The sequence below is a fragment of the Hyperoodon ampullatus genome, assembly GCF_949752795.1.
Source record: "Hyperoodon ampullatus genome assembly, chromosome: 14".
NCBI lineage: Eukaryota > Metazoa > Chordata > Mammalia > Artiodactyla > Ziphiidae > Hyperoodon > Hyperoodon ampullatus.
In genome coordinates this window covers 83,461,675-83,482,872 of record NC_136927.1, presented here as the reverse complement: position 1 = coordinate 83,482,872, position 21,198 = coordinate 83,461,675, and the positions used below count along the sequence as shown (strand labels likewise).

Here is a 21,198-nt window from a genome sequence, read left to right as displayed (position 1 = left end):
GCAGAGCTGGGCAATGTGGTGGGTGGCAGGACTCCAGCTCACCTGGCTGTGCCACACCCACCTGATTCCTCCCTTTTCTCTGGATTCCCAGGAGCACAGGGCTGATTTACGAGAATTTTCTTAGAAAAGAAAAACAAGTACTGGATAAATATTAGGATAAGGCAGTGGTTAAGACCAAGGCCTCTTGAATCTAACCCCACCACCTCCTAGCTACAGGATCTTGGAAAAGTTACCTGGCCTCCCTCTGCCTCCTGCCTCGGTTTCCACATCTGTGAAATGGGAATAATAATGGTACTTAACCTGCTTGTTGTAACTCTTAAATTAGGGAAGACTTGAATCTTGTGACTATTAAGTTCGATATGTCATCTTGTGACTATTAAATGAGGTAATACATGGCAAGTGCCCAGAGCGCCTTGCACACAATCGGCGTTTAATCAATACTAGCTATTGTTCTTTATTGCACAAACAGCTACCATTTATCAAACCTACTACCTGGCAAGCCCTGCGCTAAAAATCGGTCTTTGAAAAAATTATTCCACAAGTACATGTTGAACATGAACTATGGGGCAGACCTTTCACAAGGCACACGGTATCCCCATCACTTACTCCCCTGGGAAACTCACATCTTGGGAGAGGAGCAGCTTTAGCGCTAGAGAGCCCAGCAGGGTGGAGGTAACGGTAAGACACTTGCTGGTCGTTACACAGGAGCGTGGATTCTCAGGGTATCTCTCGTGGGTTCTACCTTACCCCCACCAGGCCCTGCTTGGCACACAGTAGAGGCTAGCAAACATCAGTCCGATGAACGAATGCCACTGGATACTCACAAGACCCTATACGGTAGTACCTGCTGATACAAACAGGTGCGGTGAGGCTGATCACCTGGCCCAGGACGCAGGAGGCGTGGAGGATGGCACCCACGCACACCCTCCAGGGGAGAGGACTCTCTCCCCAAAGGCGCAGCCGCCGCTGCCGCCCCGCCCTTCCGCCACCATGTGGATTTAAAACCCACGCTGCCGCCGGGCTCCTGCCCCTCTTCTGCCATTGGGCGAAGCCGCCCGCACTTGTGTCCAATCGAATGGCAGCTCCCAGAATGCAAACTTGGGATTGGCTCTTCCGCTGTGTCATTTTGGGCTGCTTCTGACGTCAGTGGTGTCTGGCACCCCCGCCTCTTCCGCGTCTTGACTGGCGTTAAAGGAGCCGCAGGGGAGAAGACGCGAGAGTTGCTTCAGAGACACCTTTAAGTAGCCTTTAATTTTTTTTTTTTTTATTAACGTTCATTGTAAAAGCTACAACAAACAGTATAAGAGAAATATACGTTTCATTTAATCCATTACACAAAACTAACCACTGTTAACATTTTGGCAGTTATCGTTTCATTTTTTTTCCAATAATATAATTGTATTTGTACAAAATTCGGATCAGTTCTGAAGCCTATTTAAACTTTACTTCATGAAGGACTTCTCTCTGTATCGTCAAATAATCTTTGAAAACGTGTTTTTAAATAGTTGCATTATCTTTGACCTTCTTTATTCAAGCAATCCCCTATATTTTTCTTAATTTCATTGAATTTTGCTTTTCCAAATGAAAATAAATATTCTTTTCCTTAAAAATCAGTTCTCTGATTATTTCCTTAAAATATGTTGTAGAAATGGAACCAGAGGGTGAGGACACTCGTCCTTTAAGGCACATTGCAAAATTGTCTTGCATTCATTCATTCAGCAGGTACATACTGAGCAATTATACCTGCCAGTTGCTGCTAGGAGCTGTGGATACAGCAAAGAAGGAGACGTGTAGCCCACGCCTCTTTCAAAAATGCTGCGCCAGTTTCATCACCTCTGAAGCCAGCTCTGTGTTCCCGAACCACTTATCTGATCCCAGGGCTCTCTGTGCAAAGAGGAAGAGGTTGTACCTCCAGCTCCAGCACAGGGACTGCAGACAGAAGGCAGAGAGTGTATGCTGGGTGCCACACCCCTGGGGGGTGGGTACTGCTGGGGTACCATGATGCCCCATTCCTCTGGACTCCAACAGTTCCTGTCTGGCATTCTGGAGGCCCTGGGGACATCTGAGCATCTGTTCCTGGGACCAAACACGGGACACGCAGGGCACAGTCCAGCAAGAGACACTGAACAAAGCAACTCACAAATTTATTTAAAAATTACAATTTGGGCTAACTTCTCCAAAGGGAAGGAGGGGATTTCTAGGGTTCATTTGTGTTTTGTGTGGAACAGGGAGCTCCTGCAGCACAGAGCGTGCAGTAATAACAATAATGAACTTTTTTCAAGAGCTTCTTCCTAGCCAGGCCCTATGCTACCTGCCTTACAGGAGTTTTCTTATTTAATCCTCCCAATAGCACTCTAAGTTCCTTGATGATCTCCATTTTAAAGATGATGAAACTGAGGCCGGGAGTCATTAAGTAACTTTCCCAATCAAGGCCATGCAGTTAGAAGTGGTGGCCTATACTTGTGTGACCCCAGGTTTTGGCATGCAGAATTCAGCATTTGAGAAACGAATCACTGAATGATTGAGCCCCCAGAGGGTAAACTCTACAAAGGCAGAGCCTGGCTTGCCACGGCTGCAGTGTGGAACAGTCTCTGTGTGCCAGGTATGGTGCCCGTCGCTGGCCCAGCCCAGCCAGGCGGACGCAGCCCTCCCTGCACCCTCTGCGACTAGCCTGGCCTGTACCCTCATACCCACCTCCTTCTTCACCAGCCCCCCTAATGCCAGCAGCAGAGTGCCACTGCCCAGGCTGGCACAAGTGCCTTTTATGCCACCAAGTATCACAGTTTTACATTATTGCTCACTTCTGACAACAGTAAAATGTATCGTTCATGAGAACAGAGACACAGAACATTTCTGCCCCAGTATTTCTGGTCCATGAAATCAGCTTCAATGACAAACAGTTGTTTCTGGACGTGTTTCAGACATGAGCTGAACATCTGGAATCTTCCAAACCCCTCTCAGGCTCAGCCTGTGGCAGGAAAGTCTGCATCCTAAGCTACTTAAGGTAACCAAAGACCCTGCAGGGCCTGCACCGGGAGTCAGGAGCAGGGTGCTGGCTCAGCTTGGTCTTTCTCCAGCAGCTTGACCTTGGCCAAGGCACGTCCCTGCCTGGGCCTCGGTTTACCCATCTGTCAGAAGACAGGATTTAGCTGAAATGTTTCCTTCCGTCCTTTCCTTCGGTCCACCCCCTCATCTCCCTGCCTTGGTCTCAAAGCCCTGTCTTCTCTGTAGAAACCAGTTCCCTGATGGAAATGAGAAACTACACAGGAGAGAAGGAGGTGACTCCCTGGTGGCATCTGTGACCAGTTTAGCAGGGCTCCTTTGCTTGTTGCTGAGAGCTCAACCATGTGACATCTGTCCAGGAGCTAAGCTCCTGCATCAGCACCCCTCCCCACAGCACAAGCGTGTCTCAGGATACAGCCCACACACGTGCAACACATATATGCACACACACACATACACACACTCCTCGCATCTTTACGGTTACGACTTCTGGATCTGGTTCTGGTACGAGGCAAGCACTTGTGCTTGGTAGGCACTGCCCAGGTCTCTGGCTTCTGGATACTTAGAAGCTGGTCATTAGGAGAGCACATGGAGACCGGAAGTGGAGCGAGTGAGCCAGCCAGGAAGACAGGACTGTCAGCCAGGCAGGAAGGTGGCCCCAAGTGTGACTTATCTGTGTACGTGTGCGAGTGCCACTCATTTACTCCACGGAGGTTTTGCCAAGTGCCCGCTGCATGCCAGGCCCTGCTCAATGCACTCACCAGGGATGCATGGGGGACAAGCCAGACTGTCCGGCCCCGTGGGGTTACCACTCAAGTGGAGACAGACGGTGAACACGCAAACATGTGTCTGATGCTTCTGGTCACTGTGTTGAGGCCTTGAAACGCTCTCCCCACCCCACCCTATGAAATCCTGTTCCTGCCCCGCTGAGCAGTAGAGGAGATGTGGCTTCCGTGAGGTGAGGTAGCTGCCGAGGTCATCTACGGGGCAGCAGGTGCCCGGAGATGCCCCTGCAGAGGTCAGCTGCTCTTGGTCTTCGAAGGCAAGGTTTTACAGACAGAAATCACCAAGCAGTTGGGCAAATGGTGGAGCTGGGGAAGCCTCTCTGGAGCCCAGGACCAGTGGGAAAGGCAAGGCAGACCCAGGCAGAGACTGCGAGGATGGTGCAGGGGAGTGGAAACACCGTTTGCTGAGGTCAGCCCACGGGCTCTGGGGCTCTGCATTCATATCCTGCTGCACCTCGTTCATGGGTTCTGGAGCCTCAGTGTCCCCATCTGTCCAATGGACACACTATTAGCTTGTATCTCACAGGGCTGACGTGGGGATCCAATGAGCTGAGCCCTGGTTCCCTACAGGATCCCGATGCACATTTGTTGAATGATTAAATGTACAAATATGAAGTGGCTAGAACAGGGCCTGGCACACAGGCAGTGTCCAATAAACATTAGCTCTTACTAGTGTTTAAAAGCAAAACAAGACAAAAAATAATAAAAGCACAAAGTCCAAAAATGCTAACTTGGGAAGATCAACAGGCCCATGAAAGCACCAGGAGCACTGGGGGCTGGAGGAGCTGGGGGAAAAAGTGACTCAGCGGAAGGGGTTTCCAAAAGTGGTGAGTCGGGAGAAGAAGTGGTTAAACCACTTCAGGCCACCAGAGACTGTTTCTGAAAAGGCAGCTGTGTCCCGCAGGCCTGGGGATGGCATGAGGTGAGGGGGCAGGGCTGGACCTCACAGGCCGGGGTCTGCCTTGTCCCCACTGGCCGCTGTCAAAGCAGGCCCCAGCGAGCACAGTCAGGACACGGCCAGCCACCCTCGACCACAACCAAAACCCACGCTGGTTTCCCTGGTCCCTGACTGGCTGCCGACGAGGGCCTGGAACCTGAGCAGGACCGTCTGCAGGATTTGCAGGGCCCATTGTTCAAAAACTATTAATTATGAAGAATTTCAAGATGGTGACAATAGAACATCAAACCAAGCAAGGGGCCCTTTGGAGCCTGGGGCCATGGCGTCTGCCTGGGCTGCACACCCATGAAGCCAGCCAGCAGTGCAGCCCAGACGGCAGGCACTGGCAGGGGCAAGGCCTCATTACGGGGCTGGACCACAACGTTTCTATCTAAAGATCCCCCTGTGGCAGATCCAACCCCTGCTCGGGGCAGACAGCAGCATGTGCTGTCTGGAGGCCCAGAAAGGCCTGTGCCAGCGGTCGTCTGGGGACACACACCCATTTCACAATCCCACGACCTGTAACCGGGTTGGGAAATGTATTCCAAGTCCCAGATTTCCTCTAGTTCCTCTTCCACCAAGGGCTCTGGCCTGGCCATGTGCTGCCCCCAGCCTGGGGCTCCCTCCCTGCCGTCCCACCTCCCCAGAGGGGCCACCTGACCCCTTGGGCTCCAGCTGCATCCAGGCCGGGTCCCTTTGTTTCTTTCCAACTCTTGTCCCTCTGAAACCACCGCTTGGACTTACATGTTTACACATCTGTTGTCTGTCTCACCCGCAAGAATCCAAGCCCCAGGAGGGCCCTAGGAAGATGCTCGGTAAATATGAGTTGAATGAAACACCACCTCCTCGGAGTGGGCTGCCCTGATCAGCAACCCGACCTCTAGCTCATCATTATTGTGTCTGAAGTAACCTAGTTTAGCTACGGGTCTTCGGGCCTCTCTCTAGTCTCTCCTGACTCCCACGATGTCACAGGAGGGTAGGGAGTTTGTTTTGGTTGCTGCCCTGTGTGTAGTACCCAGCACAGAGCCTGGCACTGAATAGAGGCACAACATTTACTGAGCGAAGGAAGGAAATGTCTTTCCCTGACTTTCGGTCTCCTTCCCACGGACTCAGGCTGGCCCAGCAGAGGTGGGCCACCTCCCCGTACCCGCACTGCCAACAGAGTGAGCTCTCCCGTCTCAGCCCATATCACCCCTTCCCGTGCCCAGCCTGACAGCGCGCTCTGACCCCCCATCACTGCGTTCCCAGCACCACAGAGGGTCATGCCTGGCACACATAGGGTTGCCAGATTTAGCGAATAAAAACACAAGACATCAAGTTAAAATTAAATTTCAGGTAAGCAACACATAAATTTCTGGTATAAGTAAGTCTCAAATACCGCACAAGATACACTTATACTAAAAATTGTTCATGGTTTATCTGACATTCACATGTATCTGGCAGCCCTAGGCACACGTGAAGCCTCCCATGAGTGTGGGTAGTCAAGTGTATGCTTCTTCCAAAGCATCTTTGTCCTTTCCTGCTACCCACTCAGCCAGGGGCCCTGTCATTGTGGGAAGGCTCTCCAATTGTCAATATCCTCGTCTGCAAAAGTGAACACAACATAATGCCAGAGCCTCCCGGCCGGGGTTCCAGGAAGATTAAATAGCATAACTGCTACTATACATTCAGCCCTCTCCTTATGCACTTTCCAGGCACTGCCTCCCTCACCCCCTCACAATCACCCCAGGCAAAGTCACCTTTAGCATCCCCACTTTGAAGAGGAGGACACTGAGGTCAGAGAAGTGAAGATACTCAGCAAGGTCACATGACTGTGTCCCTCTCGTCCTTGGAGGTGCCGTTGCCACCACCATACTGAGACCCTGCCTTAGGCTTCCAGGCAGAACTAACTTTGGAGCCAGGACGGAGACCACTAACTAGTCCCAGGTGTCACCATCGAAACAGTGGGGTCACATTGTAGGTGCTCATTAAATGTGACCAGTGCTGTTGTTCCAGACAGATGAACCAGAGGTCAATGTAGTGGGTTTGTTTTTTAATCCGCTGAATTAACTGGTTATTTTTGCCTGCTGGCAGTTTAACCTGAATTGTGTAAAATGTTGCCTCATTTCCAAAACAATCAACGGTGTGTGATTCTTGCTGCCAGACAGGCCAGATCAGCTGCAAGAGAATTCAGGAGCGCAGGGGCTGCCCCTGGCCTCACTGAGTTCCTGGCACTCAGGGCTAGCTAGAGCTCAGTGAAAGTCTGTTGATTGAATGAATGAAGGAATGGCTGAAATGAGGGGCAAGGCTGGTGGTCTCCTTTGGGGAATGAGCGGGATTCAAGGTCATCCCCAGGCCCTGATAACAATTTCAGGGACCCCCAAGGCATGTTCCTGACTCTCCAGCTTTTCCTCCAAGCTGCTGAGGTCAAATTGCAGCCAGACCTCCCCCGTTCCTTCCTGGGACCTGCTGGTGAGATCGACCCCTCCTTAAGGTAGGGGCTGAGACTGCCCAGCCCATGGCAGGGGCGCCCTCCACCGTAGGCCCTGAGCGCTTCCCCCCTTCCTGGCCCCTGGGCTTGGCTCCCTCACCAGTCAATCACTCCTGAGCTTGAACCCTCTAGAAAAAGTTTCTGGGCCTGCCCTCCTAAGAAAGCAAGAGGCATCACTGTGCCCCGTTGGGGAAGAGGCCTCACCACTTTTTGGGCTGGCGGCTTTCAGTGAGTTCTGCAAGATACAGCTCTGGTTCCAGTCTATTAAAAGGAAATGCCAATAACTTTTAAAACCTACCCCACCCGAATGCAAAAGTTGTCTCTGCTCATTAGGAAAACTCCAGGCATTACAGGGATATGTAGATATTTAAAGAACTAAAAATATTTGGGCGGGGGCCAGGGTGGGGAGCTGACCTGGGTTCAGCTTAGACTCTTCCATTGTGTGACCCTAAGCAAGTGACCCCCTTGGCCACTTTCCGTGTCTGTAAAATGGGAATAATAATATTCCTGCCCCTCAGAGTAGGCGTCACATTGCGTTCATGTTGGTAAGTTTCTGGCGCACGGTAAATAAGTACTTGTTAAATAAATGGAGACTTCGGGCAGGGTCTAGGAGAGGACACACCGAATTGCTGAGAGGATGTGGAGATGGGCCAGGGAGGGAGGCCTCTTACGTAATACTTTAATATCTTTTTAATTCCAGGAGAATGTGTTCTTGCAGCACTTCTGTAATTAAAACTTGAAATAAAAGTACACCCCCGCACTTCCTCCCCCGTCTTTAGAACTCCCGAGCCGTGCCCCTTCCCCGCCCCACCCCCCAGCCTGTGGCCCCTGGGGCAGCAGACTGTTGGGTGTGGATTTGCTCCGGGCCCCGCCGGCTGGGAAGTTACGAGTCCCGGACACGTATTTACATGACAAGGGCTCCCGGGCGTTTCTCGGAGCCGTCCGGGGCGTGCCCACGCGAGTTCCAGTTTTCCCCAGTCTACCTCCTCTCGGTCGGGTTAAAGTGCGCGGGGGGCGCAGTGGGCTTGGGGCCTCCTGGGGCTGCAGATCTGGAGTCGGGGAGCTTACTGCGAAATCAGGTAATGGGTAACCTGGAGGGCTCCCCTCTTCCCGTAATTTCCCCTGCCCCGAGTCCCAGGGACATCGTGCTTCTCTGGGGGGTGGGGGGCAAGCTTCCCCCGCAAAGCCTCGGTCAAGGACCCCGGGGGCCGGGTTGGGAGGAACGCACCCGCAATGGCTGGGACCCAATCCCGCTGCCCCGGGCCTGGTCTGTGCCGGGCAGAGCTTCCTAACTGACCCCCGTAGGGGAGGGGACGCTGCGCCCTTCCTTCGCCGCGCGGGTCCTGGGTCTACGCGGGCCGCCTTGCTCTGGCCCTTTAAGAGCCCGCCCCCTTCCCCGTCACCCCGCCCCGCGGCCCGGGGAAGGGGTGCGGGGGAACCTCGGCGGGGATTGGCGCAGCGCGCGCCCCCTCCCCGGCCCCCGCGCGGTGGGAACCGGCAGCCCCGTCTAGCGCTGACGTCAGACCGTCTGCCTGCCTCCGACCGCGGTCTCGGAGCGAAACCCGATCTCCTTGGACTTGAATGAGGAGGAGGCGGCGGCGGCGGCGGCGGCGGAGGAGGAGGAGGCGCTCGGCTGGGGGAAGCCAGCAGCGGAGGCTCAGCCCCGGCGGCAGCGCGCGCCCCGGCTGCCAGCCCATTTCCCGGACGCCACCCGCGGGCACTGCCGACGCCCCCGGGGCTGCGGAGGGGCAGCCGGGGGGCGCAGGGGAGCGCGGCCCCGAGCACTGAGTCCCGCGGCGCCCCGGGAACTTGGCGGCGCCCCGAGCCCGGCGAGCCGGGGCGCGCCTTCCCCGCCGCGCGCCTCCTGCATGCGGGGCCCGAGCGCCGGGCGCCGGCCGGAGCCCCCCCCGGCCGCCCCCGAGCCCTCTGCGCCCCGCGCCGCGCCACCGCGCCGTCCATGCACCGCTTGATGGGGGTCAACAGCACCGCCGCAGCCGCCGCCGGGCAGCCCAATGTCTCCTGCACGTGCAACTGCAAACGCTCTTTGTTCCAGAGCATGGAGATCAGTGAGTGACCCCGCGCCCCCCTCCCCGGAGGCCCCGTCAGGCTCGGACCCCGAGTCGAGGCGCAAATGCGGGCGGGGGCCTGGGCCGTGCGCGCCCCCTCGGGCCGTGCGCCCCGCGCCCCGGCTGCGCCCGCCGCGCCCGGGGCGCGCCCTCCCGGCTCGCGGCAGCTGGCGGCCGTCCCGGCTTTGTCCCGCGGCGCTGCGAGCCTGGCACGGCCCCCGCTGCCCGCGCCCCGCCCGCCAGGACTCGGACCCGGGGCCGAGCTGCGCAGAGGGCGGCGGGGCGCCCCGCGCGGGAGGGCTGGGGCGGGTGGATCCGTGAAGTTTCCATTTTATTTCCCTAAAGGGCAGTCGCGACGGAGCAATTAGGCCGGCTCTTTATCAACTTTGGCTTGGGGGTAGCGGGGTGTCAGGCGTGTGAGACACCGTCTGGCCTGCGCGGTGCCTGGGGCTCCGGGTGTGTGTCTGGAGTGTGCGTGGCTCTGTGGGTCTCGGTCTGTGTGAGTGGGTTTCCGTACGTCTGTGGAGTGTGCGTGTCTGGGTGTCTCGGTCTAGGTCTCGGCGTCCCTCTCTCTATGTCTGTGTGTCTGGCTCGCGGGCTGCCCCAGGAGTGTGTGTGCCCGAGTCTTCTTGGGTCTCTGGGTCTCTCTGTGTCCGGGTCTGGGTGCCTCTCTTGAGTGTGTGCATCTCTCTGGGGGTCTGGGGACCATTTGTGTCCGGGTGTCTGAATCCAGGGCTCAGCGCTGGCGGGTCTGGCGAACGTGGATCCTGAGTGTGTGTCATTGTGTGATTGTCTGTGTCCCCGACGCACCTATAAATAGCCTCTGTCTGGACAGCTTGGCTCAGTCTGGCTGGGACGGTGGTTACAAATGAGTCAAAGTTTGGGGCTGTCTGTGTTTGGGACTGCCTTGCTCTGAAAGGGGGAAGTGGACCAAGGGTGGGGAAGGGAGTGTTTGAAGCTTGGCGCTGACTCGCCCTGTGCTCGGAGAAGTTGAGACAAATACGCCTGGACATCCGTCACACATAGCCCACCCGGGTGAACACTGGGGTGGATGGGCATTTGACTGGCACCCCCCAGGGGACTGCCTTCTAGACTATATCCCCTCCCCCAGCCCACCCTTTGGAGACCTCTTGTCTCTCTGAGCTTCAGTGTCCCCATGGTCTCCCCTAATCTCCCCAGGCGAGGGTGGCACACAGCCCTTCCCTGCTGGGGCCAGCCTTCTTCCATCTGGGACCAGGAGTCCAGAGGCAGCCGCCACCGAGCGAGGGCAGTCACTGGGTGACTCATAAGCCAGTTTCCGCAGGCGGCTGCCACAGTTTTCGACCCCATAGCCTGTACAGTGAGGCGCAAGGGGTAAAAATAGCCCATGACCGGCCCTGCTGGGGCAGGCTGGCTGGCGTTGGTGGTGGGTCCTTCCATCTGCCGGTCCCCACTCCCTCCAGTCCTGGAATTGAAAGCCTTGCTCTCCCTCACCACCACCCCCGCCCCCCCGCAGCTGCCTCTTGCCAGGCCAGCGAGATGCCAGGAGAACCTGCCCAGAGCCAGCGTTTGCGGAATTGAGTTGCATTAAACCAGATTGCTTCCCAAAGGCCCTTTGTGAACTCGGGAGGCTAATGAAATGCAGGAGGATATTATTAAAATATGTTCGCACATGTTTGGAGAGTCTCGCGGGTGCTAAGTGGATTGGTGCTCAAGTACTGTTGGTGCCTTATTCTCCCTCTCCTGTAAAACTGCCTTAGGGAACTCCCCGCACCCCGGTCCACATTGTCAGGTTGAACTTATCCATTATGAGGGCTGAGCGTGGCCGGACATTCTGCTCTTCTTTCTTTGTGTTCAGGACTTTTTAAAAAATTCATTTTTATTTCTGTGCCTTCTTGGGCTAGTCAGCCCTGACAATATTTTGACCGACACCAAGAGGCCGTTAAGTCCGATGCCTGTTTTGACCGGTGTGCTTCAGCATCTGAGTGGGACCCTTGAGGTTATTAGTGCCTGGAACCCTGGCCTGCTCCAGCTGGCCCTGAGGTGGCCCATTAGTCATCATGCTCAGTGTATTTTTTACACACGGCCCTCTACTTCCTGGAAGAAAGCCCAGGGCAGGGAGGGAAGCGGTCTTTAAAGCGCAGGTATAATATAACAGTTTGTTGCGAGTGCTAATCAGATTTCCCGGAAACAGTCTGATGAGGACGCTTTAAAGGCCCGGAGTTTCTTTATACAAAAATAAGGAAGGAAGGAGGGAAGGGAAAATGGAAGGAAGAAAAGAAATGGGCAGTGGTCGCTGTGCATTTCTCATGATCTGAGCTGGGGGTTCCAGTAGAACATTAAACGTTGGATTTGGAGTTGGTCTGCAGGGCAGTGTCCAGGTGGCTCCTCTTTTAGAAAAGAAGAGATTGCCCTTGGTAGGTCCGTTAAGCCCCGTGGGCCTCAGTTTCCTCATCTGAAAAACGAGACCGTGATGGTTGAAATAAAAAACTCTACCGTCTTTCAAGACGAGACCTCTGCTCTCCAAAGCCTGGCTGGAGGCATCAGTGCCGGAAATGGCTTCCTGCCCCTTGAATAGTGCTGGGTCCTTGGTGTGGTCTTCAGTGGCCCCAAATATCAGACCTGGGTGGACCGTTGGCAAACTCGGGGTTCATACCCTCGATTTATAGATGAGGGCAAGTGGCAATGGAAAGCCTTGTCCCAGGTCCCCAAGCGATGCTTGACTCAGACCCAGGGTTATTTCTCATGGAACGCACACACCATCTTGAAAATGGAACAGGGGCCCCAGAGTAGGTCCACCTTGAACTTGGGGGCTGGAGGAAATCAGCAACATCTCCTTTGCACCTGGAAGAATGGGAACTGGGTTGGCCCTGAGGAAGCCAGATACCTGGGATGGTCTTCACTTTGACAAGACACTGCCAAGACTCTCTAGGGGCCCCCATCTTTCCTGAGGGTCGAGGGGTGTGGGCTGCTGTCAGATGGGACTTTGCTGTTCTCAGAACTCACCCCATGGAAAAATACACCATTCTGGAAAAGAGCCAGGGTTCTGGGAATGGAAAACAACCAGTTCAAGTGACAGCCCACCGGAGATGACAGCCAGGGAGTTCGATGTGGCAACTTTTGAGGAAAGGATTCCTCTTGGCACACACATGTGCATTTTTCTTGGCCTTCTTTGACCTCTTTTCAGTTCTGCTGCATCTCTTAGAAATTACCCCCTGTCTTTCTCCTCCAGCTTCTGCTTGAGACTTTTGGGGGCAGACAGATGCTAACTGTGCTTTCTGGACAGACCGAATTGTAGGGCCAGACAGCTGTTGGCTCTTGTGGCAGCATTTCTGGAGGGTCCTGGGAGGTGCCCCTGCCCTGGCTGCGCCCTGCACCTCTGCAGACAGTGTCTATGGTGGTGGCTTTGTTTTTTTAACACAACCGGAGCCATTGAGCCTCGGATTCCTCTTCTCCGACCTCTCCTCCGATTCCAAACAAATATCCCCACGCACTAGAGACTCAGAAGCTCATAGGAACCCAATTTTCTGGTGGTTTGTCTGGCACATGTGCTGTGCATGTGTAACACTGGAATCCAGGGTATGTCACCCTTGGCACTAGGACGCCTGGGCCAGATAAGTCCCTGTTGGGAGGGAAGGGAAGGTTGTCTTGTGTGTTGGCTATTTAGCAGCATCCCCGTCTCTACCCTCTAGGTGTCAGGAAGAGGGTTGTACTCCCCCCAGCAAGTTGCAACAACCAAAAATGTCTCCAGACTTTGCCAGATGCCCTCTGAGGGGCACATTGTCCCTGGCTGAGAACTACCGTTTTAATCAGTTACTGGTTTTTCCAAGGGGGTGGGAGGGGGCGGGAGGGGGCGGGAGGGCAGATCTCAGTGGAGAGAAGACGATCCTCCGTTCCTTTCCAAAATCTGCCCCTGTAAACGCCCAAGGTGACACCTGCCACTCATCCACTTAGCCTTTATTGAGCGCCTCTTGTGTGCCACGCAGGGAGGATTGGGGCTCCTTCTTGATGAAATTTCCGGGTTTCGCCTTGGATTTGCATTTATTAGGAGGAAAGACTCGGGCACCCTTGAGAGCTGATATTTCAGGTTTCCGGTTAAACGATGGACATCCAGCCGGCACCAGCGTTTACCCCCGTGGACCCTCTCAGCTGGGACTTTTAACCCACACGTTTTCTGACTGTCCGGGTTTTAGGTTGAGGTGCCGTAGGAGGCTGAGTTTTGACTGGATCTCAGGTCAGGCCGTTGGCCACAGCTTCCCAGGAAGTCTGGGTTAAGCCAGCTACACCGCCCAGCACGTCCTGCGGGCAGGGGTGAGCTTAGTGTTTGTCAAGACACAGAATAACTAATGGCTTTTGTGCACACACGCATACACAGGCACACACATGCGTGTGCACACACACCCATGCCAACACACATGCACACGTATGGGCTCACACACTCAGCTGCTACCCCTTTCTACCTTTCCGGCCAGCTTCTCTCGAGGTTGGGAATGGTTACAGCTTCTTCTGGGCATGTGAGACAAATACAAAGGAAAAAAGTACGCACACACATACTCTCTCCCCTATAAGTTGTGCAAATGTATGCACTCTCCCTTTGAAAGAGAGGAAGGGAGATGGAGCTGTGTGTGAGGCTGCCTGGGAGAGGAGGCTGGTGGGGCGGGATGGCAGGGGCTGCTTACCTTGGGGACAGTGAGATGCACTTGAGCCCCAGTAACCCCGGAGCGGCCAGCTCAGGTGTGCCCAGGTACCACCTCCACGTACCTGCCCCACCTTGTCTCAGGGTTTTTAAACATCCATGGTTTGGTCAGTTGTTAAAACATAAGGAAGTGTTGGAGAGGAGGGCACGGGTGGGGGGCCCCAAGCCAGAGGGCCCGTGTGGCCTTGTCTCCAGGTGTCATCACCCAGAGAGAAGTTGGCAGGCAGCTTGGCACCTGGGGTCCCGCGCAGAGAGAAAGAGCTCTGACGCACTGAGTCTTGGAGACTGTACTCCTGCCAGCCTTGGGCTCTTGTATGGCACACGTGCTGCGGGGAGATCAAGGCCGAGGACACGTTCTGTGCTTTTTAAAAGGTGTCGCGTGCATACCTGCGTGTGTGCGTGTGAAGATGCTTGGTTAGGGGTGGGGCTGGGCGCCACAGGTGCCACGTGCCCCCTCCTCTTTGTGTGCCTGAGGAGCAGAGAGAACGTACCCCACTGCTCCGGGCCTTCCAGAGGCCAGCAGAGCATGGTTCAGGGTGGCAAACTCAGTGTCCTCTGTTTTGGGGGAGGGGGCGCTGCAGAGAATGGTGGATGGAAGTCCTGCCTAAAGGGACCACTGCCACTGGGCTTGCCGTTGTCACGTGGGCCCTGTGAGGCCAGACCTCTCAGTTTCAGGGACCTGGACAGCTAGGTTTTGTTGTAGAACTCCTGGATTTTAAGTACTGGCAGTTCCTTCTTTTCTCACCTGCTCGCAGGTCCTCTCTCCCGAGGGCTGAAGTGGGTTAAGAGTGTGACCCAGGGCCAGAGGGATGGAAGTTCTGCCCCACTCCCAGACTTGCTGGCTGTGTCACCTTTCACTGTCACTTGGCCCACCTGTAGGACAGCAGCTCTGGTGTGCTGGGGTGTCGGGAGGATTCAAAGATGATTCTCGGGGAGTGTGGCCTGGTGTGTGCACGGCTCTGCGTTCATGGGAGTTGGTGGTGACAGTGGGGTGGACTAGGCCCAATGACCCACTTGTCCCGTCCCCTAGCGGTCACACTCTGGCACTCTGCCTGTTGAGAAGGACTTCAGAAGAGGGTTCCTCCACCCTGGGGCTGGGGTGCCGGCACTCGTTGGGGATGTTGGAACGAACAGGCCCATGTGGGTACCATGACCTTGAAAGTGGAGGTCATTGAATATTTGTGTGAGTTTCCTTGTCCCTGGTTGGCAAACCTCCAGCACGTCCACCCCTTGGCCCAGGAAGGCCCAGACATCTCTTAGGGTCCCCCGCTGGGTCACTGGAATCCAGAGCCTGCTTTGGAGGCAGAGACTGGGCTCTGGGGGTGGAGGGTATGTGGCCATGAAGAAGTCAGCACCACCCTGACACCAGATACCCCACTGGGTCCATTCCTAAGACGGTTGGGAGCACACAGCCCAGAAACTCCGAATGGTTTGAGGCTCTCACTTTGAAAATTCATTTCCATTTTTAACAAGTCAGGGTACAGGGGTGGAGGGTGAACCATCAAAAAGAGGCCCTGATCTTTTCTTCCCCGGTGGGTTTCCCTTCTCCACCTCTGAGCACCGGCGTCTTCGCTCCTGCCCTTCCACCTCCCCAGGTGGGCTGGACCCTCCATGAAGTCACGTCGACTTCACTTCCCTTTGGGTGGCACCACAAAACCAAACCCTGACATCGCGGGGTCTTGCCAGGGCCTTGTCAGGCACTGGTAGAGGTGTCTGTCACCAAGCCGGGAAAGGTCCCAGAATGGCTTGCCGAGAGGAGCAGGGGCTTCAGCACCCTGGGGTGGGCTGAGAAAGGTTTGGGGCATCCCCAGGCTTTCCAGGAGCCACAGAACAGCTTCTGTCTTCTGTTTCCAGGGTGACTGCTGGGTTTTTGTTTCCACTCCCTTTCCTAGTTGGATATGAAGAGCTTATTATGTGCCAGGCACTAGTGACGCATTTTTCTCAATCTTCAAAACAACTCTGTGAGAGGGCTGTTGCTATCACCAATTTGCAGATGCAAAAACGGGATCAGAGAGGGCAAGACACTTGCTCCGGGTCACACAGCCAGGAACTGATGCTCTGTTGGGACTCACACCTCCGCTCCCTGACCCCACAGCCCATGCTCCCGTGATTTCTTCCCCGTGACACCACACCGACTCCCATTCATCAGGGAAAAGCACTAACAACTCTCAGAGCGTGCAGTCGGACAGCACACTGGCTGACTTTCAATGGAAAGGTCTCCCCCAGACATGTGTCCCCGCATCAGGCTGTCTCTGTCTCCTGCTCCTTCCTGCGCCCCCAAACCGCCACCATCCGATCCCGGGGCAGGGGCTTGCTAAGTGGCCCAGGGCTGTTCCTGGAGGGACCATAGCTTAGCCTTCCTAGGATTTCCAGGCCGTCCGGGGAGCACTGCCAGCCTTCTGGCCAGGGTGAGATGATGAAGATCTAGACTTCATGGGGGACCTACGAGGGGCAGAACATCCCGTAGGTGCTGAGTAATTCAGCACTTCATCCTGCACCGAGGGTGCTGTTCCAAGTGCTGTTCTGGGCACCGCAGAACATCAGGGGACAGCTACATAGATAAACCTACCCTCCGAGGGCTGCCGTTCTAGTAAGGACGGGGACAAGAAAATGAGTTCATTTCGGGGAGGAGGGCGGAGAGGAAACCGAAACAGGGGCGACCTCAAAGCCTCTTTCGGGGAGGCCCCCGGGCTCCCAGACTGGTCATTGTGTTTGGGCTCCAAGAGCACCCTGTGGGTCTCTTTCCAGACCTATCACGCGGCATTGAATATTGTGTAATGAGTTGTGTCGTCTCTCTTCCCTCTGGTCGCTGAGAGGTTGGGGTCCATTTTGTTCATTATATCCCCGAGCCTGGTTGGTACCTTGTGTATGAGGGGCAAGGAAGTGGGCAGGGCGGGCCGGCAGGCTCCTAGAAGACTCCAGGCAGGACGGGAGGTGGTCAGGATATAGACGTGGAAAACCATCCTTTCGGGGGTCCCTCCTAAGCTTTCCCGCTTGCCCCTCTGCAAAACAGAGAGGACATTAACACCTGCTGCATAGCTTGTCAAGACAATTGCCCAGCAATGAAGAGCACCTCGGGCACAAAACATTTTGAATGCTCCAGTGCCCTTTCCACTGTTTGGGGCAGGAAGCTGTGCCTCAGCCTCCTCCCCACCTCCCCCTCGGCGGCAGGTACCGAAACCCACGCAGAGAGGGGTCTCTTCAGTGTCACTTTAGTGCCACTAAGAGCTTAGAAATGACGCAGGTGCATCGCCGGGCCCGCCCCTCGCCTCCAAAAGGGGGATTTCTAGGGCGACTCTTTTCTGCACACAGTTGTTTCAGACTTGGAGTGTTTTTTGATTGCTCTATCCATTTGTCACCCCCAGTGGAGCTGGCGTCCGCTCGGATGTGACAGTGAGACCCACAGTTTGCCAGGAGTTAGGCAGCTACTGTGACTCACCTTCCGAGGTAACCAGGTGGTGATCGGATCTTCTTGACGTTCCGCAAAGTCCGATATGTGTTTGTTTTTCACTGGAGTGGGAGCGGGGAGGAAGGGGGTGGTCACTTGGCTTAGAATCGGTGCCTCTGCGATGCACTTGTAGGATGTTGAAAGCATTGGGAAATGTGGAGTCTGATTTTCTTTACCTTCAGATGTATTTTAACTAGAGTCATTTATTATTGCATTCGGTGGCTTTGGGAAGTGGTTCTCCTGGCAGAAAAGAGGATTTTAATTATTTGGTAACACGTGTAAAATCCCAGGGGCTCTGGGATCTGAATGTTGGGTAAAGTTCGCTTCTGGCTTCCTTGAGCCACAGCTCTTAAAGTTACACTGCCCTCTGGAAACGTCTCCTGGTGCCCCACGCCTGGCACCAGCGCTGGGCTCCCCGGGGCTGGACAGATACAACTTAAACCACTGAACAGTCATATGAGTTCAGGACACCAACTTGCCTTCGATGTTTGGGGAAACGGTCCCATATCTTCTATCCCTAATATGGACTTCGGTGGTGATGGGGCTGGGGGCAGCTGTGCCAGGTTCTACTTAGGATGCGTACAACTTTTGCAGGATCTTGGCACAGAGTAGATGTTCAGTAAACAATGAAGCAGTGAGTGAAAGAGTGGATTTATGGTGTTCCTTCATCACCCCCGTGGCTGCTGGGAGCATGCACTGAGGTCCTGTAACTGCTGGCATTTGATCTGTCACCTTCTATCATCGCTGTCACGCTTCAGGGATAGGAGGGTCTCTGTCGGTCCTTAAGGTCTGCAGGAGCTGATGTTTCCATCCCTGGCTTTGCGGTTGCGGGCAAAAGTGACAGATCCAGCTGCGGATCTGTGTGGGTGTCAGTGGTTAAGAATACAGAAATATGTGCTTTAACATGTAAAACCACATATCATTGGGTATAAAAAATACAAACATATATAGACTTATATTTATAATATAAAATATGCAGAATATTTTAAGACGTGTGCATTCCACCCAAGGCTAGGAGACCTCTCTGAGGTCCCCCGACTGGAGGCCACTGCGGGAGCCACATCCCCATCCCCCTGCAGGTGTGCTTTGCCCTGGGCTCCCCCAGGGAGGTGAAATCAGGGTTCCCAGGCTCTGTCCTCAGAAGCAATAGAAACGAGCAGCTCAGTCAGTTTTCCTGCACATTTTGGGCAAAGCAAACTGCCCTTTCCCAGAAGAGGTTTTCTCAGCCCCGCTGGTCTTGGGTACCTGGTTGCTGACTGCTCATCTGAAGTAGCTTCCCCGAGCTACAAGACGGCCCCGCCACCCCCCTTGCCTCGCTTTCCCCGAGAGGGTCCAGGCAGCTGCTGGTAAGTGGGGCTGCCCCAGAGCGTCAGCCAGGCGTGAGCTCAGTTTTGTTCTCGCTTATGTCACTTTGCCCACCAGGGTCAGACATTCTCGACGGGGATGCTTTCAGACTGTGCTAAGGCTGCCCTATAATATTCAAATGCCTGGCCAACAAGCGTCAACCCAAGCCCTGTGGGGTGATTCGTCCCAGAGGCCACATTTCCATTGGGGAGGCTCAGAATTTGCACGTGGCCATAGCAAGCACTGTTTCTTCATCTGCCTAAGCTTTATAGCAGGTAGAGTAGCTTTGCTCTGATATCCCCCCAGTGGACGTCAGTTGAGAGATGGTGGAAGAGTCTGGTGGTTGTAGGTAATGTATTTCAAAATCCCCATCACAGAAGGGAGAATCTGTGTGGCCTATTATGGTTGCTGCACTTCAGGAATAAAAAATAAAAGTCAATACCAAGACGTTTAGTAAAACTAAGTGCGTACATGCTTACTTCCTTTACATAGCTCACGTGACTACACAGAAAGACTTCATCAAGGTCTTAAATAACCCTCGAAAAGGAAGTAGAAAGTGAAGGAGGCAGGGAGGGTCCCTTCAGCCTGGGGAGCCCTGCAGGAATTTGGTATCTGCCCTTGCCCCAGTTTGCGAATTCCCAAGTCTGAGAATTCAGGCTGAGGTCCTGTAGCTGGTCACGGGTCTGATTGCCTTCCTGAAAATAATTTAGTTGGTAATAATTCTGTAAACCTATGAATCAACTTTGCGCAAACACCCTGAGTAATTTCTTTGTTCTTTCCTTTCTACTTTGTAAATTGGTGTCTGTAAAAGCCAAAGGTTTGGTCTTGTGGAAGGCATGATTCATTTATTGGTGTCTGTGCTGCCCCGTTATTGTCCAGTCATTTCAGGACCCAGTCGCGGTGAGCCAGGAATGATTCATACGGGGCTGAGTTGAGCAGCCGATGGGGGTCACAGCCACAGGGGAAACAATTTTTTCTAATCTGTTTATGGTATGGGAGAAAGAGGTGGCTGTATCGACATGATGGAAAGGGTGTCAATTACATCGGTGAGTCTAACCGATGAAATAACACCGACCAGCCCTTTGAACACCCCACCATTTGCTGCTGTCGGTCGTCCTGATGGACCACAGCTAAATGCACTCCTGTCTCGGGTGTATCTCTCCTGTGTTTGTGGATCCCAATCTCTGAGCAGGCTGACATGTAGGGACACCCCCAGTCAAACCTAGAGCAGAGTTTCAACCCAAAAGCCACAAATGCAGAGAACATTGCCTTTTAAAAAAGTCTATCCACTAGGTTCACCACGGGATAGTTCAAATATCCAGGCTTAAGGGTCAGGGACCACTCCCGTCCCCTCTCATTTGTCTTAGATGTTTGCAGTTGTCAAGTCTCTGCATTAATCTGTAGTGTGTGGGGACTTACACGTGGAGCTGCTAATTTTGTCTAATTTTATTAGTTACTTTTCGCCCTAAATAAAATTGTCACCGTCCTCCCATCTAGAGGGTAATTAGAGTCGCCTGCTACATGGCGCAGAGGTGTAATTATGAGCCCAACTTCCAATCATCCACATAAATCTAGGCCCTGCCTGCAAGTGCATAATCCAGAAGTTGCTTATGTTTAGTTAAGGAATATTTCTTCCTGTGGCCATTTCCCTTCTGAAGTCTCCTAGTCTGGTTGATTCTCCATCTGTGTGACTTGCTCCACTGTATCCTGTCCTCCACATCACTGAATAAGGTCCTGGCTCGGGTATCTGTGGATCCCCAGCTCCTATAACTCTTTAGTTAGAGGAGAATTTAGCTGGTACTTATGGAGCCACTTTGTGACTTTCAAAGTGGGGATCAGGGATGAGCGCATGGCATTTGAGCCAGCACTCCCCTTGCTGCCCGTGACAGACATTGCTAATCGATCCCAGCATGGGACAGTGGCAAGGGCTGCAGAACTCCTGGGAGGGGAGGGACTGCTCCTGCATGCAGCCACCGGGACTCCCCATCTGCTCGTTATGTCACATGGAGGCCCTGGGGCTGTCTGACGAGTCGGGGACAAGTCCCTACTATGAGTTCTAAGGCTGTGCCACCACTTTGATATGACCCAGGCCCCGGCTTCAGCTGTCAGGCCTGGGTCCCTCCCAATCCTCTGGGCTCATTCATGGTGAGATCTGGAGTAAGCCCCCTACCCATGTTACTCTCAGCCCCCCAATATTACTTCATCTGTCTTTCTTTAAAATCGGGGTCACCAACTCAAATGTCACAGAAGCCTCCATTTTTACCTGGGATGCATGTTGCGGCGTTCTTTTGCAGTCTAGTGAGAATGAGCTCTGAACCCTCTCCTGGAATAGACCCAGGTGAGTGGGGGTGGGCTTCAGGAAGAAGAGGAAGAAAGGAGAGAAGCTGGGCCGTCAGTATTCGGGCAGTGAGCCCCCAGTGTCCAGCAACTTTGTCTGTTTCCTTGATGATTGCCTTAGTGGCATTGTGGC

The 21,198-nt window shown here is 54.2% G+C and overlaps 1 protein-coding gene across 2 annotated transcripts in view; it reads left to right on the top strand.

The window, feature by feature from the left end:
* The first annotated feature begins 8,238 nt into the window (after positions 1 to 8,238).
* Positions 8,239 to 21,198, top strand: part of PMEPA1 (prostate transmembrane protein, androgen induced 1) — a 56,296-nt gene continuing 43,336 nt past the window's right edge. The window contains exon 1 of one of the 2 annotated variants that reach the window (XM_079719985.1): positions 8,239 to 8,274. Coding sequence is in view for 1 of the 2 variants with exons in the window: in XM_079719984.1 (XP_079576110.1) it covers positions 9,153 to 9,261 (109 nt within the window). In the remaining variant the exon portion in view is untranslated. Of the gene's footprint in view, positions 8,275 to 9,014; positions 9,262 to 21,198 lie in introns of those variants that run through there. The other variant, XM_079719984.1, reaches the window with a different exon arrangement.